At 41.3% G+C, this 27,621-nt stretch overlaps 1 protein-coding gene across 8 annotated transcripts in view; it reads left to right on the top strand.

The window, feature by feature from the left end:
• BLNK (B cell linker) overlaps positions 1–27,621 on the top strand; it is a 144,329-nt gene that overhangs the window by 88,595 nt on the left and 28,113 nt on the right. For all 8 annotated transcript variants that reach the window (XM_077822652.1, XM_077822654.1, XM_077822651.1 and 5 more), the window contains 6 exons: positions 15,730–15,795; positions 19,753–19,809; positions 22,792–22,841; positions 23,981–24,021; positions 25,602–25,758; positions 26,971–27,122. In XM_077822652.1, the coding sequence (XP_077678778.1) occupies positions 15,730–15,795; positions 19,753–19,809; positions 22,792–22,841; positions 23,981–24,021; positions 25,602–25,758; positions 26,971–27,122 (523 nt within the window). The remainder of the gene's footprint in view (positions 1–15,729; positions 15,796–19,752; positions 19,810–22,791; positions 22,842–23,980; positions 24,022–25,601; positions 25,759–26,970; positions 27,123–27,621) is intronic.

Genomic DNA, 27,621 nt, shown 5'->3' with positions numbered 1-27,621 from the left:
GTGACAGGAAAGTGCTGCTTTGAAGAATAAGATGGAAAATCCATCTGAGAGATTGAGAGGGAGCAGACCATAAAAGACAAAACAATACCTAAACTTCATCTAAGTATTTGTTTCTTAGATATATATAAGGCTCTTGTTGAATCAGGACCAAGACCATCAGACAATTCAAGATAGATTTTTAGTTGCTGCTCAGCAGATGTCCAGTGTGACAAAGTTTCTGTGCTACCTTGGTGGATCTTGTGCTTATTGGCAGATTTGCTCACCTTGGAGGTTCATGGCAGCCCTCAGCTTGGCAGTTTTTCTGAATTCACAGTCCAGGTTGACTCCTCCTGTGTCTGACCAGGAGTTGGGAGGATTTGGGGGGAACGCGGGCCCGCCCTCTACTCCGGGTTCCAGCCCAGGGCCCTGTAGAATACAGCTGTCTAGAGTGCCTCCTGGAACAGCTACAACTCCCTGGGCTACTTCCTCATGGCCTCCTCCCAACACCTTCTTTATCCTCACCATAGGACCTTCCTCCTGGTGTCTGATAATGCTTGTACACCTCAGTCCTCCAACAGTCCGCGTTCTCACTCTCAGCTCCTAGTGCCTCTTGCTCCCAGCTCCTCACATGCACACCACAAACTGAAGTGAGCTCCTTTTTAAAACCCAGGTGCCCTGATTAGCCTGCCTTAATTGATTCTAGCAGCTTCTTGATTGGCTGCAGGTGTTCTAATCAGCCTGTGTTATTTGTGTCCAGAAGGTTCCTGATTGTTCTGGAACATTCCCTGTTACCTTACCCAGGGAAAAGGGACCTACTTAGCCTGGGGCTAATATATCTGCCTTCTGTTACTCTCCTGTAGCCATCTGGCCCGACCCTGTCACACCAGGGAATAGAAAAACAAGTCAGATCTGAGGTGCAGTGGAAAATCTATACAAGGGGACTTGCCATGTAACTGTCCACGGTATGCTAATTTCAAACCTATGATACTAGTCCTTCATTCTTCTGTATAACAACTGACACATAAAATATACCAAATACAGATTATTTCCATCAGTTAGTTTGCTCTTTACATCATCTTTAATGGAGCAAGATAGTGGTTTCAGCCTACATGCCTGTAGGAATGTTTTCTCATCTTTCAAAAATTCCTCTAGGATCTTGATTAATAGTGACATCAGACTCAATGGGTTATAATCACTGGTGCCACACTATGCATTTTCTTTATCAGTTTCCCTCCAATGACTTCATACTTCCCTTTGAAGAGCAATAAAAACTCTTTGGAACACACTATCCCTGCTCTGCGATCCCCTTCAGGATTGTAGTGGGTTTGTAATTTGTGTAGGCCTAGAGCTCAGTGAGCTTGGGTGTGTAAAATATTTGTTTTAAGGTGACTGTTAATGCTGTTGATTTCAAAGCATCCGAATGAAAAACTCTTCAGAAGAATACAATAGGCTTCATAAAAAAAACCCTGCAGTTATGGATCAGCTGTTTACTGACTAACTGATGTATAGAAAATGTCTGTCTGCCAAATCAATCAATCAAAACACAGGAAATCAGGATCAGGACAACGAGTATCTCAAATTGTTACATCCACAGATGAAATTATTACAACTGCATCAGTTACTTGGTGTACATAATAAAAATGAAAATAATAACTAGCTCTCATTCATGGCACTGTAATATAGCATTGGCACAAGACCAATGTTTCCGGTTTGAAAATGAAGTTTCAGTGTCACTTTAGCAACAAGACCCCATTAGCTGTTGACCATATTTGATGATATTGGCATTACCTCTTAACTTGTCATCATGCTGAAACTAGAGCCCAAATTTTCAAAATATACAAAAGAACAACCTCCCCATCTATTATTACTGACTGCTATATGTCACCTTTCTCAACTATCAGCATGCTTTACAATGTAGCAGTGAACACTACAATCAAAAACAGCTCAGCCGCAAGTTATCAGGCTTGATGCAGGAATCAAGTGGCGAAATTCCTCTGGACATTAAAAATCTATCAACTTATGAAACGAACATTGGGAGCAAATGAATCCCCTTCCTCCATGGTTGCAGGAGGTCCTCTGGTAGCAGAATCCATGCAGTTCTGAATCCAGGGTGCGTGTCCAAATTTTATGCAGGCCAGTTCATTTCAGGCTCCTTACATGGCAGGATGAGAACAGGCCGAGTGAAGGGTCCGAATCTAAAAGCAAAAGGTTGTACACTGCTTGCCAAGCAAAAGGATAAAAAAGATTGCTTGGTTATCCCTCTCTTTGGGCGTCCAGAAGAGCCACCAGAGGACCCCAAGACTGCAAACACAGATAACAGAAAGCAGACCTATCACACCCACCCAGACTAGAGAGACAGAATCATTCTATTGCATAAAATATAATGAGATAAACACAAAGTTATTACAGATATAATATACTGTTTGTACATATAATATATTGGTCTATTAAATCCAAGAAAGGTGGTGGTCTCAATTTGCACCATTCCCACTGTAAAATTCTATATCACACCACGAGTTAGTGTCCACTCAACACTCAATTCCATTTTTGGACTAATTTACAACAAAAGTGTAATTTATTATTGCCCTTGACTCTGCCACAGATTTTAATGCACTCTGCCTATGCAAAGTAAATCTTCCTTTACAGAAAGGAAAGAATGACATCTTGTTTGTCAAGAGTACTTAGAGGACACACAGAGATGGAAAATAACCTAAATATTTATTATTTCTGGACCACTGTGTACTATGTAAACAAACACCTGCTCTAAATCTAATTCTGCTTTTAGTCTTCAGATGGAGCAGTGAATTATTTAAAAATCAGCAAAATAAGATAGTGTCATGGATTAAATTTTTTTTTTAAATCAGATTGAGGAAAAAAGAATATTTTTCCACTTCCTTTGGCTTATCCCTTTAGAAAAGTGGAGGAAAGAAATACGGTTAGTTCTGCCTGCCCTCTCTTAAGTGTTGAAAAAGTGCTAGGTGCTTGGAATTGATTTCTCCCTATAAGCCAATCAAAACTCTGTATTATTTATTCACAGCTTTCAGATATCTTCAAAGGGATAACATGGGTCTTATAAAATATTAAACCAGTTTCATATGCACACTTGATATATATGCCAACATTCTGGCATTCTTTGACAGTCACACACAGGGATCACAATGGAATAGTGGGATAACAGCAAACTGAGGCAAACTACAGTCCACATTTCCTGTTCTGGATAGTACGGAATATGTTAAAGTAGGTACACTGTTGTATCAAAACTGGAGGAAGAGATTTTCAGAGGCTTGTAACTTCCAAAAAAATCCATTAATGGGGAGACATGGTGCACTTGAAGTAAAGCAGAGAGAAACTGGTGTCAGATAAATTTGGAAAGTTTAACTTGGCTAATATACAGGAATGGGGCAGGGGAGAGGGAGAATGGTGTTTGATGATTAATTTGCAGTGGAGTCGCATCTTACGCAAGGGTTAGGTTCTACAGTCAGCACGTAAGGTGAAAATCGCATATAGTCAAAATTACCCTTGAAAAATCCCTGAAATTGCCCATAAAGTACAGTATACTGTACTTGTGGCACCTTAGAGACTAACAAATTTATTTGAGCATAAGCTTTCGTGAGCTACAGCTCACTTCATCAGATGCATTCAGTGGAAAATACAGTGGGGAGATTTATATACACAGAGAAAATGAAACGATGGGTGTTACCATACACACTGTAAGGAGAGTGATCACTTAAGATGAGCTAATACCAACAGGAGAGTGGAGGTGGGGGTGGGGGGAAGAAAACCTTTTGTAGTGATAATCAAGGTGGGCCATTTCCAGCAGTTGACAAGAACGTCTGAGGAACGGGGGGGGGGGGAGGGGGGGGAGGGAATAGTTTTACTTTGTGTAATGACCCATCCACTCCCAGTCTCTATTCAAGCCTAAGTTAATTGTATCCAGTTTGCTCTCCTCCTGGTATTAGCTCATCTTAAGTGATCACTCTCCTTACAGTGTATATGGTAACAACCATTGTTTCATTTTCTCTGTGTATATAAATCTCCCCACTGAATTTTCCACTGAATGCAGCCGATGAAGTGAGCTATAGCTCACGAAAGCTTATGCTCAAATAAATTTGTTAGTCTCTAAGGTGCCACAAGTACTCCTTTTCTTTTTGCGAATACAGACTAACACAGCTGCTACTCAGAAATCTGTCAGTATACTGTACATGGGTTTGTGTATACAACCCTGTACACTTATATGTATAACTGTATAATGTATACAGTAATGTACAGTATATAATAAGGAGTACATATGCAAAATATAATTTTACAGTACTGTAATTATATTACAGGTGGTAATTACAAGGGGTCCTCAAGGCTTGATGTGGAGACAGAGGTGACAGAGAGTTTGGGTGATGGTGAGCAAGTTGTAGATGAAGTGGTTGGCTCTGGTTCAGCTCGAGAAGTTGATCTGCTGCTGGTTGTTTTTCCTTCAAAAACATGGTGATCGGCAACTGTCGTGTTGTCTCTTGAGCTGCTCAAACATTTCTTGATATGGTCTCAAATCGTCTGTAATACTATGTGTGATTTTGAGGCTTTGTTCCACAGAGGGATCGTATTCAGAAATTAAATCATTCAAGTGTTTCACTGCTTGGAACACTTCAGCAAATTTATGAAAATTCCAACTTGCTGGCTCTTCCTGTTCATCGTCATCATCTTTGTCTTCTGTAGACGATTTTATCAGTTCCTCTAACTCTTCATTAGTCAATGTTTCTCTATGGCTCTCAATTAATTCTTCAATTTCTTCCTCAAGGATGTTGATGAAGCCATCACCACCCACTTGCCTGGCCACCTGAACAATGCATTTCACTTCTTTGTCAATGGTCGGGAAACCCTTAAAATCATTCATACATTCTTTCCATAGGTTTCACCAACATGCATTGACTGGTTCAGGCTTGATTGCATCCATTGCCTGTTTAATATAAGTGATGCAATCGGCAATGTTGAAGGACTTCCAACACTCCATCGCATTAAGATTGGGATCAGCGTCCATAGCGCTACATATCCATGAGAACGTTAGCCTCGTATACGTGGTCTTGAAACAGCGAATCACACCTTGGTCACGAGGTTGGAGGTGGCATTTGGGGGGAGAAAGATTACTTCAACGTCGTTATGCACAAACCGGAGTGCTTCAGGGTGGCCAGGAGCAATGTCTACGATCAGCAACACTTTAAAGTCAAGTCCCTTCTCTTCGAGGTGTCGCTTGACCTCCGGAATGAAACACTTGTGGAACCAATCCAGAAATAATGCTGCCATCACCCAAGCCTTTTTATTTGATTGCCAGAACACAGGCAGGGGATTTTTGTTCTTGCCTTTTAGGGCACAGGGATTTGCAGCCCTGTGGAGCAAGCCCAGCTTTATTAAATGCCCAGCCACATTGCCACAAAACAACACAGTCACACGGTCTTTAGCTGCTTTGAAGCCAGGGGCTGGTCTTTCTGATTTCGAAATGTAGGTGCGGTTAGGCATTTTTTTCCAGAGTAGCCCAGTCTTGTCAGCATTAAAAACTTCTTCCGGAAGACAGCCCTTTTCTTCTATGATATTCTTTAATTGTTCAGGGTAGGCTTTTGCTGCCTCTTCATTGGCAGATGCAGCTTCACCAGTAGTCTTCACATTTTTGAGGTTGAAGCGGTTCCTAAAACTGTTAAGCCAACCGTGGCTGGCTTTGAATTTCTTCTCATCAGAAGGCTGTCCCTCTTCGGCGGGCGGTTTGAACAGCACATAGAAGCTAAGAGCCTTGTCTCGCAACGTATTGCCATCGATAGGCACACGTTTATGGTTCATGTCTTCCAGCCATAAGTTTAATGCCTTTTCAGTCTTCACTAAAGTCTTATCATGCACCTGGCTCATCACCTTAGCAGTTATTGGAGCACTTGATCCCATGGCTTGACGAATTTCTCTCTCTCGAATCTTGATGGCATGAATGCTAGATTCGTTGCGGCCATTTTTACGCGCCATGTTGGAGACTGACATACCATCTCTCAATAAGTCCAACACAGCCAGTTTTTCCTCCAGCGTTGGAACAGATTGCTGTTTCTTCAGCTGAGCACCAGATGAAGTAGTTGGCTTGCATTTAGGGCCCATATTATATGAAAAATACGTATCTTTAAACACTAGAATCACACTCAGCACGGCGAGATGCTCACACTATGAGAGACACGCAGGAACTGAGACCGACTGAGGGAACAGCAGATTCACGTCTCCCATCTCACGCTCACTCAGGGACATATGCTCACTGAGTGGAATCATGGGCGGAATCGCCCGCACTATTTACAGATATCTTGTTATTTTTCTTTTTTATTTGCCGAGCACGTATAGTTGAATTTGCGTAAGTTAAATGCGCGTATGATGCGACTCACCTGTACACACTTCTATCCTTTTAAAATGGGATTGTTTTATAAACTGAAAACAGGCAAGTAATAAGGACTTTGCCTCCTTTTTTGAAAATAAGATAGATTAAGATCATACTCAGAAATATTACACTGAAAACAGAGCACTTCCAGAGAGAGTTGGTCGTGACCACTATTTTGAACTGCACATACTCAAAGATGGTAAATTATTATTCCATTATTTAAGTTTATGAAGGTGGAGAGAGGAGAGATTTTTAAACTTTTCTAAGCCTCAGGCAGTACATTTACAAACCCTCTTCAGAGCTTGCGAGCTTTATTCATGGCGAGCCTTGCTCTGCACCTTTGTCCAGAAACAATAAACCTCTTCCTTAACTTCTTGCTTGCAGACCTGTTTATAAAATTACAAAGCTAATAGAGAAACCAATCAAAATAAACAGATAAATACCAGGTGGGGAGACTATTTTGGAATGATTATGCTGTGTGCGTGTGAGAGTGTGTCACTAGGAGGAACAATAACAGAGGGGGCTGGACATGTGTTTTCTTTTGCATCATTTCACATTTTAGTTTCTGTATTTAAGTTTCCATGGCTACAGTACAGTTGTCTGTTTGATTTCTTTAAAATGTTCCTGTGACATACATTTTTCCCCTTCTGTTACCTTTATATTTTCCCTTCTTTTCTGTTTTCCATGTAACATTTTCTATAGTACCTTTATGGCTATGACAGTGTCAAGCTGTAATTCCCAACTTGAATTTATTAAATATCCCTTCTTATTCAAAGTTCCCACTGGGCCCACTATCAGAGCAAGCATTTGCTATCACAGAACAAGATTGTAATGGGCTCTCATGCAGAGCTGAGGGAGCATATAAGAAGCCTCCTCTGCACATCGTGTCACAATACACCACCTGCACAAGGGGGAATGAAGGCACTCCTCTTTCCATGTGTATCACCCCAAAAAGGGGCTCTAATACCACCTTCTCAGGGTAAAGAGCAGCTGCCATTGTTGCGTAAGGATGTAGGGCATGGCTACAGAGACTAGAGGCCATCCTCCATTTTGGAGAGCAGGATTCTGGACTACAGAGGGGAGATCAGTTAGTGGCAACTCTGATTTTTGTGTTATGTCATGTTTGAATATAATACATAATTGTCAAATACAAATTCTCATTGCTCTAATGCAAACACCGGCACACTCCACAGCAGCTCACGAAATGATCTTGTGCACTAGGAGGCTATGACCCTCTGAACACTTCCCTTGCATGCCAGAGAGCTCTGGGTAGAATTCTGAAGAATTACTTGCACAGCTCCCAGGAAGGCAGTGTCCCTCTGAGCGACCACAATGCCAGGCTGTGCCTAACTGGCACAAATGACTCTGTAGTGCACAAGGTTTCTGGGGGGCTTTACCTCGTGTTCCAAATTATGGGCTTTGTCTCATCCACCCCAAAAAAATATATTATTGGTGGTCTATTTGAGAAAATAAGTGGTCACTCAGAGAACGCAAATGAGGGCCAGACTTGTTGTGTGGGGTATGACATTTTAAAGTGACTGTGGGTGGTTACTGTTCGCTTAAGCTATGGAACATTCTAGATCCACAATTCAGAGGAGCCTTGTCAGCTAGAAGCAGTTACAGACGGAGATGTGATGGCAACTGAACCCAAGAATGAAGATGTGCTAATTAGTCATTAAGGGACCCACTCACTTTGCTAAGTTGTTTAGTTGTAACTTTATTTTATTTGTGGTGTTATTTTGAATCAGTTAAAGCCATTGCTATTAAATTAAAGGCATGACTGAATTTAGGAGACAGAGCACGTAGGTCACTTGATAGTTTATACATTTAAACCCAACTCACTACTGCTTCCATAGGTTTCCTTTTTGCCTTTAACAGGTTCCTAATCCTGCTGCCAGAGCAAACCCTCTCCACTGTGAAATCCTTGATAACTGGAAAATCTGGGCCTCTAGCACAAACTTAGTTGAGTGTTTCTCCTTTCGCCTAGTTTAAGGCTGGAACTCTTTCCAGAGGTGCAAAAGACAATTCAGCAAGATGGCAGAAGTTCTAGGGGGCAGGCATCCCTTATTCCTGGAATTCCCCCAATACTCTAGATACATAGAAAGCTGTATGCCTGTAAGACATCTATACAACTTCCTGGGTTAGCAATTCACAGAATCACAGAATATCAGGCTTGGAAGGGACTTCAGGAGATCATCTAGTCCAACCCCCTGCTCAAAGCAGGACCAATCCCCATTTTTTGCCCCGATAAACTAAACAGCCCCCTCAAGGATTGAACTCACAACCCTGGATTTAGCAGGCCAATGTTGAAACCACTGAGCTATCCCACTAGTGCTTTGTTTAGTTTCATTGCCACCACTCCCCTCACTCTTGGCTGTTGGCATTGTGCCTTAAACTGTTTACATTATCAGCACCACACCCAATTCTGACTTCATCTCTGCTCAGAGTGTGCATTCTCCTACAATACTACTTAACACAGCTAGAGGATTTCTTAAAGAACAACTGCTCAGAAACTCACACCAGCCCCACTCTCTCTAATAGCATAAGTTTTTTTAATGTCCTCACAAATATATAATATTGATAGATACAGAATCAATCTTTCATGTGTCTGGAGAGAGAATCTCCTTATTACATAGATCTCACTGAAAATAAAATAGACTTCTCTCTCTCTCTCTCTCAACCTGGTGTAATTGAAAATCTTAGTTGAAAGCATATAAACACACTTTGTAAAGTTGTTTGCTGATCTTTAAACATGTTCTTTGAGTGGATAACATGTCACAGGAAAGAATTATGATGAGCACAAGATAGGGTGACCATATTTCTCCAAGGAAAAATAGGACACTGTGTGGGGCTAGCCTGAGCCCTCCCACCCATGCCCCTGCAAGGCTTGCCCAAGCCGTTCGCCTGAGCCCTTCCCCCCACCCCCATACCTCCTTCGAGGCTGGGGCTGGCATCGCTGCTGCTCGCCCCTATGCGAGGCTGGGGCTGGCATCGCTGCTCGCCTGAGCCCTGCTTCCACCCCTGCGTGGAGCTGGCATTACCGCTTTCCCCACAAACACACACACCTCCTCCACACCCTACTTTTGCCAAAAAAGTCAGGACAGCCGTGACAGGGCTTAAAAAAGGGACTGTTACGGCCAAAACAGGATGTATGGTCACCCTAGCACAAGGTAAATCATTCCCTTTCTATTTCACATACACTCATCCCATGCTCAGCCATCTGTGGGACAGCCCGGCTGGTCCTTAGGCACCTCAGACATTTAGGGCATGTCTACACTTACCTCTGGAGTGATCGATCCAGCAGGGGTCGATTTATTGCGTCTAGTGAAGACGCGATAAATCGACCACCGAGCGGTCTCCTGTCAACTCCAGTACTCCACTGGAGCAAGAAGCATAGGTGGAGTCAGTGGGGTGAGTCAGCAGTTGGCCTACCACAGTGAAGACACCGTGGTAAGTAGCTCTAAGTACGTCAACTTCAGCTACGCTATTTTCGTAGCAGAAGTTACGTAACTTAAACCGACTTAGCTCACTCCCCTTCCTCCCCCCCACATACACACACCAGGCTTTACAGCGCACAGACAAGTTCTTCTTTCTTGATCTGCTGCATTTGCAATCATCAGCATTTCCAGCCTGTGCCATATACATCCTAGTTTTCCTCTCACCAACCATTTCAAAAGAACAACTCTGCTGTGCTGAGGAAAATGGGTTACTTATCACTTCTTTTAGAAACAAATATACAGGAAAAGTTGTATGACATTAAAGAGGCTGGTTTTCAAAAAATACTTTTGGTGTGCACATAGTCCTTGCCCAAACATTCAAGGAAAATGCCCCCCTTCCTATGATCATTCTTGCACCTATTTCCTGTAAGTGTACTATTTGCAAGTACTGGGACAAGCAAGTCTAGGCCTGCCCAAAGCTAGATGTCCACCCCCTCCACTGAGGGGGAGCAGTCATTGGACCCAGGGTGCAAGTCAGTACTGGAGACAACAAATGAAAAAACAGGGACAGGAATGAAGGTTAAAAGTTGGTATCCAGAGGTGGACACCCTGCAGAGAACCCCCGACAGCACCCACTGCTCCTCAAAGTGTCTAAGGAATCAGTGGACAATGCCCAGAGGAACTCTACCGGAGGTGTGATCAGACAAGGGACTGAAAATAGGCCCCCCACTGACAGAAGATTCCCCCACCCATCCAGCTTTCTCTTCCTGGTGTGAAGGACGTGCTCTTGGCCGGCCCCAGGAGGAGGCTAACAAGGAGATCTTGCGACTTTGTGGGGCCACAAGTGGGGTGTGCATAAATTAGGGGATGCAGGGAGAAGTGCAGCCAGAACCTTAGTAAAAGGTTCTGAAGGAATTGGAAGAGGAGCTGTAACCTGATGCACATTACATAGATGTTCACCAGAGTCTCCCTCTCACCACAGAAAGAACTGGCATCAGAAGGGTTGGTGAACCATACCAGGTACACACCTGTGCTTGTGTCTCCATGGAGGAGCCACCAACTGATATCCCCAGTGGGACGTGGAACCAGAGTGGAGTACAGTGGAAATACAAAGCCTCTGCCTTCAAGATGCCTACAATCTAAAGATGCACGATAGTTCTCACTGGAGAAACTCAAGAATATCCATTTATCAGGAAGATTATAAGAAGTACAGAATCAGTCCTGCCACTATGCCAGGGTATGTGATCTGGGCTATCCTTTGGACAGATTAATTGGGTAGCTACCCCAAGCACATGAGACACTGTGAAATAAGGCACAAAATGGGGAATGGAGACAAAGGGATCAATCTATGAAGAATCTTTGAGGAGTATTCCCTTCCCTCCCCTCCCCTCCCCCCAAGCTTGTTGGATGTAAATCATCTCTTTGGCAGAAATCCAAAAGCTTTGCAAAAGAAGCTCATAGATGAAGAACCACCATACTCAGAGTGTCTGATCCAATGTGTACTGAAGTCAGTGGGCTTTTGATTGAATCCTAAATCAGCTACATAATTCTCACAAACATTTCCAGATGTAAAAAGTTACATTGACATGCACAGAAGCCCTGCCACTGCTTTCTCTTTTTTTTTTTTTTTGGTAAGCCTGGTTCTAAATAACATTGCTCCAATCAGAGCTGAACAAAGGGATTCAGTGTTCATCGAGAATCATTTAGCTTAAGGCAGGAAGGGACCACCAGATCATTTAGTCTGACCTCCTGTATATCACAGGCCATCAACACCACCCAGCACCTACGCATCAACCCAGCACCTGAAATTAAACCAAAGTATTACAGCCAGAGGACACTAGAATGTTGTATGCCATTGGTAAAGAATAAAAGGGACCAAGGTGCATTAGTGCCTGAAATCTCCAGCAATGGCAGGGAAATTATTAAGTGAGATATACCCAGATAATCCTGTCAAGTGACCTGCTCCCACATGATCCAGAGGAAGGCAAGAAAAACCCAAAGTCACTGCCAACCTGGGAATTCCTTCCCAGCCCCACATATGACGATCAGTTAGACCCTAAGCATGTGAGCAAGAACCAGCCAGGCAAGCGCCTGAGAGAGAGGATGCTCTGTGCCACTTCAAAGCACCCTGTCCAGTCTCCCGTCACCAGTAATAGCCATCTCTGGTACGTCAAAAGAAGGAGACAAAACACGCAAATACACACACACGCTCAGACCACATCGGAATACACAGGGGGAGAGGGGAGAGTAAAAAAAATCCCTTTCTGATCCTACCAGGTGACCAGCTGAAACCCTCAAGCATGAGCTTATGGGAACATAAAACATAAACCAGAAATGAGCCCGGGGGCTCCTGAGTCTTACCCCCTATCATCACAAGTTGCACTCATAAGTTTGTCCAGCTCTTTCCTAAAACTAATTACGTTGTTTGCCCCCACAATTCCTATTGGGAAGCGGCTTCAGAACCTCACTCCTCTGATGGTTAGAAATCTTCTAATTTCCAGCCTGAATTTATTCCTGGACAGTTTATTTGTTCTGGCACCAACATTGTTCTTTAGTTTAAATAGCTCCTCACCCTCCCTGGTGTATTTATAGAAAGCAACCATATCCCTTTCACTCTTCTTTTTGCTAGGCTAAACAAGCAAAGCTATTCCAGTCTCCTCTCATAAGATAAGCCGTCCATTCCCCTGATCATCCTACCTAGTAGTTCTTCTCAACACCTGTTCGTTTGAATTCATCTTTCTTGAGGATGAGTGATGACAATTGTACACAGTATTCCAAATGAGGTTTTACCAGTGCCTTGTACAATGGCATTAATACTTCTGTCTCTACTGGAAATGCCTTGCCTGATGCAACTGTGATACATGGATGTCTTTTTTACAGCCTCATCACACTGGTGGTGGCTCATAGTTGACCTGTAAGCAACCCACAGACCCAGGTCCCTCTCCTCCTCTGTCACTTCCAACTGATGAGACCCCAGCTTGTAGAAGAAATTCTTTTAGACCTAAGTGCATGATCTTGCACTTTGTGCTAGTGAATTTCATCCCTTACTGGCACTCCAGTGTTTAAGGTCATCCAGATCTTCCTGTATAATATTCCGATCCTCCTCTGTATTGATGATGCCTCCCAACTTTGCATCATCAGCAAATTTCATTAGCACACTCCTACTTTTTGTGCCAAGTTCATTCTAAACAGAAGTAAGAATAAAAATTAAGGCAAAGATTTAGGAACATAGGAATTGCCATGCTGGATCAGACCTCAAGTCCATCTAAACCACTATCCTGTCTCAGACAGATGGTGGAATATATGCCTACATTAGCCACCTACGGCCATATTTAAAGTACCTAAACACATAGCCTAATTTCCAAAGTGCTGAACATCTAACAGTTCCTGTTGACTTCAATGGAAAGAAGTTTAGGATCTCTGTTTAGTTATCAAGAGAGCCTGGTTAATATACAAATAAAACTTGCTCTTTTATAGTGCTTTCCACCCAAGAATCCCAAAGTGCTTAAACAATATTATTCAATTAAGCCTCTGAACACTCCTGTTAAACAAGTACCTTAAGTAGGAGTATTCTCATTTCACAGATAAGGAAAGGAAAGCACAGAAAAATTAGCTGTCACTCATTTAAGAAAGTCGCTTCTAATCAGTGCAGAGCTTGGAAGAAAACTCAACAAATCTAAGTCCTATGCTCTAACCACTACACGATACACATGCTAATTACACACCTGGGCCTGAGCCATTGATTTCAGGTCCATACATACATAATTACACACCTGCTAGGCAAATTACATGTTTTACAAGTTGGTTTTATTGATTCTCAATTAATTCCAATTTCCTTTGAAAATGATTTTAATTAATTTAAAGAGACACCTAAAATTACTGAGGATAGTGAAGCTGGAAGTTGTGTTTTGTTTTGGCAAGTCTCACCTATTCCTCTGCCCTTTCAATACTTCTGTGCAGATTAAGACTTTCAGATTACTAAAATTCTAAAACCATACAGATGTAGCTTGAGGATTTTACTGATATATGTAAACAAACCCTTCAACAACTTCCTAATGGACTTCTCCTCCTTTGGAAATAAAACAAAGTGAAAATAAAATATGGAATGAGTTGATAACTTCTAATGATTGTAGGCAGGCTTTCAGACAGACCATTTTTTAAAATCACATTCTTCCTGTTGGTCATGATTTGATTTGAAGATTTTATCTAATATAGTTCAATTTTTCTCTTGGAGTATCCTGAGGAGAAAACAATGAAAACTAAATAAAATGGTCTCTCTGTAGAAGTTTGTATGAGGCTGTGCTCTCCCTATTACAATTTTAACTAATTTTTCCTTATGAGTATGTTTACAAAGAGGTTACTCTGTGTCATTGGAGTCACCTTGGGTGCCTAAATCATTTTCTTTTTTGTTAAGAACTCAGCTTTATTTCATTTAAGTGATACTCAAATTACCTTACTCACAGGAGTATTCCTCCTGAAGTCAATGGCACTAACTGACATTCAGATAAATAGGCTTTAGCCCTAAATATATCAGATCATGTAACTATAGTCTAGAAATCATGGGCTCTCAACCTAACAGTCATGACTAGAGTAGTGTGAAGATTTTTGGACAAATCTTTTATTCTCCAAAAATGCATTTTTGGTCAATCCAAAACATTTGATATGAATTTCACAAATAGTTTTGGCAATTGTTTTTTCTTGACTGGCACCATTCACAAAATAGCTAGAGGAGAAAGAGGTGATGGTGGTCCCCATTTATATCTTTTAGCCAGTAGTTGGACATTCAACTAGTACATGGGGGATTCAGGTCCAGATCCCCCCTCTGCCTGACAGAGCAGTGATTTGAACTTGGGTCAGAGAGAGAGAGTGCGAAAATGGCTCTGTAGCCTGGTGGTTATCACATTCTTCTGGGTGGGAGTCACCCAGTTAAAGTCCCTGCTCCAATGACTATTCAAGTATTTTGTACAAAATGGAACAGCTTCAAAAGAAGAGAGACCTGCCTTAGAATACCCTCTAGCCCTGTGGTTAGGGTACTCTATTTGGAGGTGGAAGACACAAGTTCAGATTCCTGCTCCATATCAGACAGAGGGGGGAATTTAAACCAGGTATCCCACATCCTGGATGAATGCCCTAACCACTGAGCTAAATAAGGGGAATCCCCACCATCTTCTCTACCCATTTTGTGATTCTAATCCTTTCAAAATGCTCAGAAACAAAATGTTTCAGGTTGAACAATTTTTTTTAACCTGAATTGGACTTTTTTGATTTGCCAAAATTTGTCAGGAATTTTCTGATTCAATTTGTGTCAAATAAAAATAATGGGGTGGGGAAGAGAGACTGCTTGCAAACAGAAAAAAAATCAACTATTTGCCCAGCTCTAGTCATGACTAGACAAGGGGACTGTTACATGGGACAGGAGGCAGGGTTGGAAAAAAATTGTTTTTCTGTTGTAACATGGGGACTGTGATATGGAGGAAATTGAGAAGCACTGATCTAGATGATTCATATAGATTAGAAACCAGAGAGCATTTCCCACCATACATATAGAGAACTGTCAATCCATTCTCTGAAAACATTGCATAACGGATTCAAGTTTTTCACTTTAGTCAGTGATGTATCTTGATTGCTTTGCTGCTTCAGCCATTTGACTGGACTTAGAATACTGTTTAAACGTCACCAAACTTTGGGCTCTAGAAGGATAATCTTTCTTTCCCCAAATGCAGAGCATGCCAAAGGGTTTTGTTGAAAGGCAGAAAAATATTGCATATGTACAAGTGACTGTAGCAAGTGAAATACTTAATAGTGAACAAACTCTTTTTGATGTGTCAATTACTCTGAAAGGAAAATAATTGTAATAGTTTTAAAAAAATAGCGTTATCAGCCACACAATACAATTTTCATGATGTTTTGTTCGATTTCTTACAGGCAGCTTCAAAAGATGGTACATGATATCAAGAAAAATGAAACTGGAATAATGAGCAAGTTCAAAAAGTAAGTTATAGATGTTGATATAATTGCACCTTGTTTAAAGCTCAGAATATCTAGCATGTTGTATGACCACGTTGAGGGTAGGAGTGCATGTTTCCCTGCACTCACCCTGTTGTAATTAAGAATTGCTGCAGCTTGCAGAAAATCTCATATTCAGATGTTACATAGGATCTATACCTCTTCATTGCCTACACACAGGCACAACAGCACAAGTGAAGGGCTAAACATCAGTCTTACCTTTGACTGGCACTTCTTTTGTCAGTTGAGTAGAGCCTTCAGTAACTCAAACATACTTTGCCTTTTGGGGGGTTCTAACATGGTGTATGTACAAACTGCAGAGCTCTGGACCTGCATGAAACTATAATGAGGAGTCTGCCCTCATGGTGTAGAATCAAAACCTTAGCTTTTATAAAGAATAATATCACAGTAGCAGAATTAGAGCAGTTAGACTTAACATCACAGTGGGTCAGCAGCAAATGTCTCAAAGATGAAAGCACATAACAAAAATGAGAGAAGGATCTCAGAGTTATAATTTACAGAGACAAATCATTTTACCATAGTTGCTTTCACCTGGAGATGAAATCTGGTTTTTAACAGTATGGCTTTGAGGATATGCCCCCTCTTTAAGAATAAGAAGAAGGGGGAAAATAATAGGATCTAAATGTACTTACAAGCTGCGAGGGTGCGAGGTGCAGCCTGAATCAGATAGATACAAAATGGCCATTATAGGGCTGCAGCTCTCAATGCTCCCAGATTTAAAGAGCCAGCTACCAGAAAAGCAGGCTGGAGAAGGAGTCTATTAAAGGGTGAACCCAGCATAGAGCTCAGTAGTAACCACGAAAATATGAAATAAGCAGCTTCCTAAAGGGGGGGGTGGAATTCTATTTCTCAGGGAGTAGGGAAGTATTGCTAGCAACAAATATTCAAAATCACAAGTCTAGCTTCCAACAATCATGTGAGTGCTTTAAAATAATATGTTTTTAAATTGCCTTTTTATTTGCCTTTGGGCTGCACTGGAATCACATTTTCATGCTTTTCTCTGAAACCCTGAGGGCTAGAACTTGTTGGGGGGTTTTAAAGCTGAGATTCTCATATTCACATGGAGCTAGGGCTTCAAGAAAAACACCAAATATCATTAGATGATAAAATTGCAGAAGTTAGCAATAATAGTAGGAATAGAAGATTCCAAGATTCAGAGACAGAACCTGGTGGCAATGAGTTAATGTATCATTATGTTTTTAGACTATATCGTTGCAGTCCCTTCCAACCCTATGATTCTTTCTGTGGACTGTGGATACTATTGGGCAAATCCTATTCAGCAAGGGACTAGTTGCATACTATTGGGTAAATCCTGGCCCCATGGGATTCAATAGCAAAACTCCCATTGACTTCAACAAAGTCAAAATTTCACCCTTAAAGATTTGCGGATGCTTAAGTGGCTTGCTGAGGCAGGGTGTAGGAGCTCAGGACACTCAGCACATTGCAGGATCAAGCCTTAGATGAAGTATCAAATGAACTGTCTCTACATCAAAAAAGTTTTTCCAAAATTTCCTGGGGACATCAGTGACACTTCATTGACAAAGCCAGCAGCAGTAAGTGAAATAAAGAGGCTGCCTGTAACCAGAATCTGTCCATTCCTTGAGATGACGTTTGTGCCGCCATGGTCAGCTACTGAGATGACACAGCACCTGAGATCCTGCATGCCTCACAAAAGCAAAACATCCATAGACTTCAGGTCTCTCCTGCTCCATAACTCTGTAGCTCTTACTGTGCCCCGTTTTCATACAATCCTGAAGATGGCAGCTGGAACTGTGGTATTTTACACACTATGCACTGAGTATATAATATTGCAAACTAGTCAAGGAAACAAACTGAAGCACATGGAGAAAGAGGTAACAAAACAGAAACAGTATAATCATACATGTATCTTAGCTGAACCAAAAGGAAACTTGTGTTTCCATTTATGTACCAATGTAATGTGTTTCAGATTTCTTATTATTGATGCTCAAGGCCTTTTGTTAATAAATGGGACAGTCCATTAAAGTCAAAAGTATTATACCGTGTAGCCATAAACATTACAGTACCACTGTTTTGTTCAAAGAAAATATGTAAAACCACATTAAGAACATTAATAACACTCATGGGCAGCTTCATAAATATTTTAAAGAGTTTCTTTATCACCCGACTCTTCCAAAGCAGCAACAAAACGTTCCACTCTATCATGAGATTCCAATTTGGGATCAGTTTGTTATCAATCAGTTTAACGGCACTAGTTCAGAGTTTTGACAAAGTTTTGACAGGTTCAATGCATTTATTTTTTAATAATAGTTGTATTTACGTAGTGCACCCAGGGCACTGCACAACAATAAATACAGTAAAAACATAACATCAGCTAAAGAAAGCATATAATAAAAAAACGCCCTGTTAGCAAAAATGGACCAGAAGAAAAGGACACATCCTGTATGAAAGGGCCAACAGTAGTAAAATTAAAGAACATTTTTGAAAACAAAAATTGTTCAGCTATTTCTTAAAAGCTGGGAGAGGTGGGCTGAAATGCCGGGTATAGAGGAGTGAGTGCCAGTCTCCAGCACAAGTGGTGAAATCTCTAAAAACAAGTTTTCTAGGAACACAGCATCAGGACAAGGCTTAGAGTTCAGTCCTGCAGTTCATTAAACACCCTGTCCACCATCCCGCAAAGACTTACACACCTCTTCAACTTCAAGTAACTGAGTAGTACCTCTGATGTCAGTGGGAGTATTCCTATGCCTAAAGTTAGGCACATGCCAAAGGGCTTTGCTGCATCAGCCTCAGAGTGCTCAGCACATTGCAGAGAGGAAGATTCAGACCATGGTACTTTTAAAAATTGAAGTCATTCATTCACTTAACTGCCTGCTAGCTGCTATCTAGTGTATGGTGTGCAAAGCTACTACAGCAGTGCTGGTCTCATATTAAATGAAATGCCTCAAATACCAGCTGATTACTTATTGAAGCTAATGATGCAGAAAGATGTGTTATGTTATTTTTAAACAGCTGTAAATATTCTCAAAAACCTGTTTGGATTTATTTTTATTTTGGATGAGTCTTGTAGAATTGAAAATTATATCCCAGCTATGGAATTCTGTAGGATGTTTCACAAACCTCCACAAAGGATATCTCATTGTCTAATAAACTTATGGGTGAAAGACTGGCCCCACTGCAGTCAATGGGAGCTTTGCCACTGACTTCAGGGTGGTCAGGATTTCAGCCTGTATATTTTAGAGTGGGTAATTTCTGTAAATTCCTATCCAGGTCTATAGGACTTTTCCAGAAGGATTAACTCACAAGTCTATCAAATTTAACTTAAATACAGAACAGAATATATTTAGAGCACTTTCAAAGTGATTGAAATTCTTACCACCATGATTTCTTTTGGAATCACTTCTGATGTAATTGCCTAGTTTGCAGATAAAAGATATGCTGAAAAACAACTATAATCTCTCCCTTGAACAACATGCACTTAGATAGGACTTGATCCTCTTCTACTGAAGTCATTTGGAGTTTTGCTATTAACTTCAACAGGAGCAGGATCATGCCATTTGCCATTGCTTACAAAAAGCAGCCCTAAAGAGTAAAAGTATTATAAGTGTACATATTTATTATTTCATCAGCATGTACAGTAACTAGACAGTAAGCTCCCAGAAACAGGGATCTTGTCATTCTTGTTTGCATATTGCAGAAATAGTGGGTGAAATCATGGCCTCATTCCAGTCAATGGCAAAATTCCCACTGACGTCAATGGGACCAGGATTCCACAGTGTTGACACTCACTAAATAATATTAATACGGTGCAGTATCTTTTCAGTGGGTTTGTGTTTGAATTTTAGAATAACTAACATATTTGAAGAGACTAACAAATACAGATGTGGCCATAAATTGTTTCATTTCTGTGACAGAAACCATTTCTTTTCTATTGCTATTTAGGTTCCAAAATGAACAAGTGGCCTTAATTTGCAAAACTGGGAAAAATACTTGGGATCGGTATGCTATTTCAGAACCACACAAGGCATGATAGATGGCTCAGATACAGAGCTCTTCTGTGCTTCACATACTTTTGTTGTAACATATTTACATATTCTGCCAGGGCCACAGCCAGGATTTACAGATTCTTGGTCAAAATACTGAAGCAAGCCCTCCCAATTTATGATCCGAACACCTACAATATGGACCAAGCCACACATCCCTCTCTGTCAGAAGGGTCCTTATTGGCTTCTCCACCCTCTTCCTTTGTCTCTGGTGTCCTTGTGCACCTCAGCACAAATCCACCACAGAGCACCCTGCTGGATTTGGGGCCGGCCAGCCTCTCCATCAAACCTAGACTTGGGACAAAGCAGCAGCCATTTCCCCTGGCAGTGGCCCTGGTTTCTCCTTTTTAACATGCCTGTGCTAACCTGGATGAGATATAGGAATAATGCTGTTAAGAATGCTTAATAACATACTACCTGCAGGGTAAGTTATACCCATATTGTTGGGCACTAGTAACCATTCAGCAAGGAAGAACTACCTATACCTTCTTCTGTGACACTACTAATCAAGAGAGCTGAGCAACCTCTGTGAAAAATGTTCCGTGGATATTTTCTTGAGCTTGGTAACGAATTTATTTTGGCCATACCTTCACCATGCATACATGTACTTTCTACAACTGTGTGAGCAGTAGAGTTTCACTGGCACTAACTAGAGTAGAAATCATTCGCAGAAACCAAATCTTTACATTTGTACATCTGGGTATTCAGTCAGATGCACTGACCCAATCAGGGAACAGAAACAACATTTAGCTGTGGGTCTTAGCTGAACAGTCACAAGTAAGCAGCGTGTCCAAGTCTTGAATATTGAGTATCAAATTATTGCAGCAAACTGTTAAAAAAACAAAACTGGGGAAAAAATGAGAGAATAAATTGAAGGAAATCACAATGGCTCAGAAACCTTCAAGAGCACAAGAAAAAGTTACAGTCACTGTGGACATTATTCCTGGTGAATTATACACTCAGCTCTGCAAACAACATCCCCAGAAGCACTTCTTTTGGGACCTGATTGAAAGCCCACTGGAGTCAATGGAAGTCTCTCCACTGTCTTGGGCACTGGCTCAGGCCCGGGGTGCGGTCTCATCAGTGCTAAGGAAAAATTGTTGGATTATATATGTAACCCTTCTGCCCATCAGAGTTGGCAGCAACAAGGGCCAGGTTCAGTATCTAGGGGTTCCATTTCAATAACACAATGCAAAACCAGCTCGAGCCCCCACCCTGTGACCTGGGACAATTACATACCACCCCCGTGGGCGTCTCTAAGAGGCAATACTTCCCATCTAGAAAGCACAGAGTCTGAGTGTAGCAAAAGCCTTTTAATAAAGGAAGGAAACACTGCACCATTATGTTGGGGAAACACCACAAACAGGATTCATAACACAAACCATGAGCAAAAGACCCACCCCCAAGTAAGTTTGGCAGTGTCCTTTTCCCCTCAGAGTCTTAAGTCCAGCAACCCAACAGTCACCCCGCCCCACACACACACACAGTTTCTGACCTTGGTCAGTGCAGCCCCCAGAGTTCAGAAGTTCATCTGCAGAGTTTACCTCCCAGCCTGAGTGGAAGTGGAGGGTGGTATGGGGGGCACCTTACATGCTCCGCTGCTCGGGTCGATGGCTGAGTGATCTGCCAAGTACAGTTCTACTGTCCTTGATTCACATAACTAGGATAACAACTCTTTATTACTCCTACCCCAATAACAAAGAGACTGGGGATCCCACAGCAGCCAAAGTGACCATTTGGGCAGGCAGTCCATCATGTTAGGCAGGGTGGGTGTGCCCATGCAAACGAGATCAGCCCCTGAAGTCCTTTTTCACAGCTCACCACCAGATGTCTGGGTAGAGCTCATTTTGACTCTGCTTACATATATTAAGAATTATTATAAAAGGACATTTTAATGCAAATTGTATTAATGCTTTATATTAATCCAAAAAGCAAAACATTACTAGCTTCAGATACTTCCACTCAAGCATGTAATAGCCCAGATGCACCATTGGATCTGGCTTGAATAACTTCACAGAAATGTGCCTCTCTTCTTATGAGGTAATGTCAGATCATTAATGGAATAATAAATAGATCACTACACTAAGCTCCTGGGGGTGCTCTCCCAGGGCTTACAATTAAACAAACAGGAACCTGCATGATTTTAAATTCTAGGTATAGCATAGCACAGTTGAAAATGAAGAGAAGCCTATGAAGAATGTTTCAATCTTTCTCTAAATAATCTTTTGGTTCACTCAATATTACAGAACCAAAGCTATTCAAATTGTATTGCCTTATGAAAAATAATTGGTGTGAGACTTTCTGTGTTAGTACTTCCATTATTGTACCAAACATGCATACCTCATACATGTGACAGATGCAAAGGTTGAGACCCCAGATCTGATCTGATACCAGCATAAATCAGTAACCCCATTGACTTCAGGAGCAATACATGTACAAAATCATTGTAAGTGAGATCAGAATCTGGCTGAGAGACAGCCTGGGAAAACTTTTAAGCCTCAATTGGAATTTAAAGTGAATGCAAATCTAAAGTTGTAAATTAGAACCAGAGAGCACTGTACTCTTTTATCATCTCACATATAAACCTCTTACTAGGATTTTTGTGAACCTCAATCAGTTTTACTTCTTCAAACAGATATGCACATATCTATAATGTATAATGCTGCCTATAGCTTCTGCTCCTCTATATGTGTCTTTCTTTAAAAAAAAAATTCTTAACAAAAAACTCAGATTGCAGTCTATATTCTTGGCTGTTTCCAAAAAGTACTCTCTTTTCAGAGTATTTGCCTGCAGCAATTGGCTGAATATCTGTGACAATGACCTGTGTCTTCAGTTGCAGATATCTTTTGTCATCAGCTTTTTCTGTGCATCTGGCTAATGCTTGCCTTCCTGCAACTATTACCTATTGGATCATAAATGTAATAATTATTGTTTACAGGCTAAAAAATAAACCCCCACCAAGTGTACCACAAAGGGATTATGCTTCAGGTAAGGATGGCTTAATGGAACGTTAAACTGTATATTTTTTTCTAAGAGTGTTAACAACTGCATATTTGCTCACATTTATCTTCTATGCGAGGTGAATCCTAAACCATTACCAATAACTTATAGTCCAATTCTTTCTAGTGCAACTTATAGTGCTAAACTATAGACAGCAAACTGTGGAGAGCTGCCCCAATGGGAAGAACAAATAGTAAGAAGTAGTTGATAGCAAGTGCCCCTGCTAGCTGACTCTCCGAAGCAGCTTTCACCCACTCTATGGGATCCATCTCTAGGCCATTCCCAACTGGGAGAAGGCTCCATATCCAGCCATGCTGGATGGAGAGCCAGTCCAGTTCAGGGCTTATGATGCTTGTGAAGTGAAAGTAAAGAAAGAAACTATGGGCAAAAAGGTCTCCTTCCCACAATAATGGAATCTGATGTTGGTGCTAATATAATGATGGCATCAAACATTATCTTCAAGTGTGAGTGGAGCTATATTTGCTTATTTTACATCTTCACTGCCTGCAATTTTGTTTTACCTTTGTTCTGAAGTGTTAAGAATTGTTTTGTTAAGGAGAAAATAAAGTAAAGCAGCAGCAGACTAGGTGGGGAGTGACTGGAAGTTGTCAATCTAAATCGTTCAGTGACTTCCATAGCCAGTTCCAAGTTGACAGGCTTCCACATCCTTAAAACTATCATAATTAATTGGCATCCAATTTGGAACTTTACCAAAGAGGCCAAGAACTGAATTGTCAAGAGGGCTGAACGAGCTCTTCCTCTCTCTTCGTTTCCTTTAACAAAAGGGAGACACGGGCATGGCAGTGTGGGGAAGCTTGCATTGCTACTATTCAGACTGGGAATAAGTAGAGGACTGCGTTGTCCAGCGCATCCATCTGGGACTCTTTCATGAGCACTCTCAATTAATTTCTAAAACCAAATAAGCAACAGAAGCAGAATTCTAATTGCCAATACTGTTCAGCCAAAACCAAGTGTTTCTGGCACAAACTTTCAGGAATTTTGTGTGTGTGTGTGTGTGAGAGAGAGAGAGAGAGACTGGAATGCAACAGAGCCATTCAATCAGTAGTTAAGATGAATGTTTGTGATCACTATTCTCTTCCCTTAAATAACTTAAATGTTTGGTTTAGAACATGCAGAGGATGAAGATGAACAATGGTCTGATGATTTTGTAAGTATATTTTCCTGGGGTCATAAAGCAGTTACTCTTTCAATTAGGACCACACATAATGAAAGTTTAGTTCTGAATCAGATAATTTCAGGCAAATTTACATTTCTACTATTAAAATCCTACTATATTCACGAGATTGAAAATTTTCAAAAGCAGCCACTGATTTAGGTGCCTCAATTTTTGGGTACCCAGCTTAGAAATACCTGGACCCAACATTCAGAAGCATTGTTAATGGTAGCTGTAGATGATTAGCATCTTGCAAATTTAGGGTTATGGTGTCTCATCTTGAGCACCCAAAAAACGGGGCAACCAAAATTAGTGGCCACTTTTGAAAAAAACACTGACCTGTTCTTAATTAGAAGATTTACAGATACTTTTAGATTTCACTTATTCATCAGTGTTGTCAAATTTGTGGTTAGTGACTTATTTTTGGCATCACTTATTTTAACACTGGTAGCACCCACAATGTGTTAGGCATTTTCCAAACACTAGAAAAAACACAGGGTGAAAACTTGCCCCATTGAAGACAATGGCAAAAGTCCCATTGATTTCAATAAGTTCAGGATTTCACCTACAGTTCCTGCCCCCAGAGACCATACAACCTATATAAATTCACTCTCCTCTATTGTAAGATTTGGTCTCCATTTTCTGACATTTCAAATATATTTAATATTTATCCATTTTCCTTTATTCCATGATACTTGAAGTGGACCCTCTACAGAATTCCAGGTCTGAACACCCCTAAATTTGCCTAAATTTGAAGAAAGTTCAGATCCAAACTTTGTAGCTCAGGACAATCTCTAATTCTTTTATGTTTGAGATGCCCAGATTTTCCTTGCATAAAGAGTGTGAAGATTATTCATTAACCCTTAGAAAACTAGCTAATTCCCAGGTAGATGTCACATGGTGAATGGCTATCTTCTTGGGCTTTGGTGGCGAAGCCCTATCAGGTAGGGTAGAGGATGGTAAGGTCTCCTCAGGACTTTAGAGTGAAGCAAATCATGACCCATCCTGCCACAGGGCGAAGAACACTCCTGATTCTATAACTTGCTTCCCTAAAGCATGCTGTTTCCTCCTGATGCTAGTTCCTGACCTCTCCCTGAAGACCAGGAACCAGAACGGGGAGATAGAGGTCACATCATCAGCTGAGGTTGAGACTGGGAAGGGGCTGGCTCCCAGGGCTGGTGGAGAAGCAGAAGTCTGTTGACTCACTGATGTGCGGGGGATGCAGTCCCAGCTTAGCAGAGGGCCTGTGGAGATGGGAGGGAGAAGGCAGAAATAGGAAGTGAGAGGTCTGTGGTGTTCCAGTGGTGATGAGAGGAAAGCATAGGGGTACTGAAAATCAGGGTGTTAGCACTTTGTTAAATCCTTTCTCTCTAGAGCAAAAATATTCTAAATATGTTTTATGATGAAATAGAGTAACACTAATGAAGCTGACCATGTTCATAACTGTCATATGACAAGCAAGTGTTTTTGTAGGTTAGCAAATAATGCAACTGGTGGGATGTTTGAGTGTTACTTCCACGAATGAAACTCCAAGTGTTTTACAAAGTAAGAAATGGGAAGCTATATGTTTCTAGGACAGCGATTATGAAAATCCAGATGCCCACTCTGATTCAGAGATGTATGTGGTCCCAAGTGAAGAGAACTGTGATGACAGTTATGAGCCCCCTCCAACCGAGCAAGAGAAAAAGAAGATTCCCTCATCATTTTCATTTTCAAGGGGAGAATATGCAGGTACCTATGAAATCTTTTGTTACACAAGCCTGTCAGTCCCTCAGCTATTGATACCAGTGGCACCATGAACAAATTGAAAAACAAGAAAAGAATTTCAAATGGTGTTAATGTGGTGTAAAGCCCGTCCTTTTCTCAGGAGTTAGCCTCAAAAGGAAGAGGGCCTGTTTGTTCCTGACCCCAATTATCAGGGTGCTTACTTTCTGGAAGGATTCATGGATTTGCTGGTGGGTGACACCCCCCACAGCATTGCAGCTGTCTCCCAAGTTTTTGTTAATATATTTTGTAGAAGGCCTACAGGCTTTGTGATGAGCACTTATAAATCGAGTAATAAAACAATATGCATGGGAACCTTGGGGAGAAATTTCACTGAGCACGCCTCAGGAATCACCCAGTTAGCCTAATCTGGGGATTGGTTCTTCCCTAGCTGATTTAAGGTCAAGCAGGAAGAACAAAACATTAAGGGACCCCTGTTTTCTATCTTGTTTGTACCCTAACTTGTTAGCCAAGCAAGTGCAAAACAGGGGCCATAACAGTCCTAGAGATCTAAGCCTATGCTGCCCTTAACAATTGGGAGTAGGAAGCAGGTAGCCTTAAAAACAGGACTTGAAGGAGATGACTCTGCTTATATTGCTCCAACAAACAAACCCTTCTCTTCCCTTCAACATTATATTCTGAGACAAATACTGGTCCCATTGAAGTCATTGGAAGTTTTTATATTAACTTCAGGTGGACCAAGATTTAGAACATTGGGAAAAGGAATATCAACATAACCATCCCCTCACTGCACACCTCTTCCCCCGTCTCTTTCAGTTTCATTATATGAGGCTCAGGTACTGGACATATAGAAGGCACTCGACTACTACAGTGCCAGACAAGTAGCTGGATAGGTAATAAACACATTATTTGCACACACTTCAAATAATGAGGAATTGTATTACCCAGTTCTTTGTAGGTATTTTGGTGGTACCCCAGAGAAGCTGGCCATATCATCTATTTTAGTCTCACCCACCTTGCTGCATGGGAATTTATATGCCACAGTACTTAAGGACTATAGAACATAATAGATTCTTGTCACCTCCAGTCACAGAACATTCTATATGACTTATGCTATAGGCAGAGTAAAGACGCTCAGTTTGCATAGATATTAAAACAACTGTTTGCAGTTAGTGAGTAATTATGTACTAAACTTGTTATTTCCCCCTTCATTTAAAGACAATCGCACTACCCACCAGGAGCCACTGCCATGCAGGCCAAGTCAGTCTTTAATTAAACCCAAGAAACCATCTAAACCATCTCTGCCATCATCATCTGCCGCTCTGAAACCAAAAATGCCACCCAAGACCAAAGAGTTCAATGAGGATGAGGTAATATTCACAGATACACAAGTCTTTACAGTACAGATGAATTATGCCCCCATAAGTATCACAAACTACATGCTGCATGTGTTTAATATGCTAGCCTTTCACATCTGACTCCTGTGGATCAAATCATTACGTAGGTCATAAAAATAAATGCATAGTCTCACACTAGTTTCTGGTGGACATTTACCCACATAGTAAATCTGTGGGGCCATTCAGCCCACTTAGCATTCTCTGTTCACCAGAGACAGACTGCTGACAGGTGGGGAAGGAACAGAAATATTGAGCACCGGGGCAGGGCTACAGAGTACTGAGACAGTAAGTGATCGATCAGCTGTGCCACAATTGGAGCTGTTTGGTGAAGGGGAAATGTCCATGGAAAAGCCCAGCCTTATCCAGCCACAGAGGGAGTTTAGATGCCTGAGACAATCATTGGCGTTAGTTCATCTTGTCCATCCCTGCTAAAACAGGCTTGTGCCATATGGTGTATTTGACATAATGCACG

The sequence above is a fragment of the Eretmochelys imbricata genome, chromosome 7 (assembly GCF_965152235.1).
Source record: "Eretmochelys imbricata isolate rEreImb1 chromosome 7, rEreImb1.hap1, whole genome shotgun sequence".
Lineage (NCBI taxonomy): Eukaryota > Metazoa > Chordata > Testudines > Cheloniidae > Eretmochelys > Eretmochelys imbricata.
This window is presented reverse-complemented; position numbering and strand designations above follow the sequence as displayed.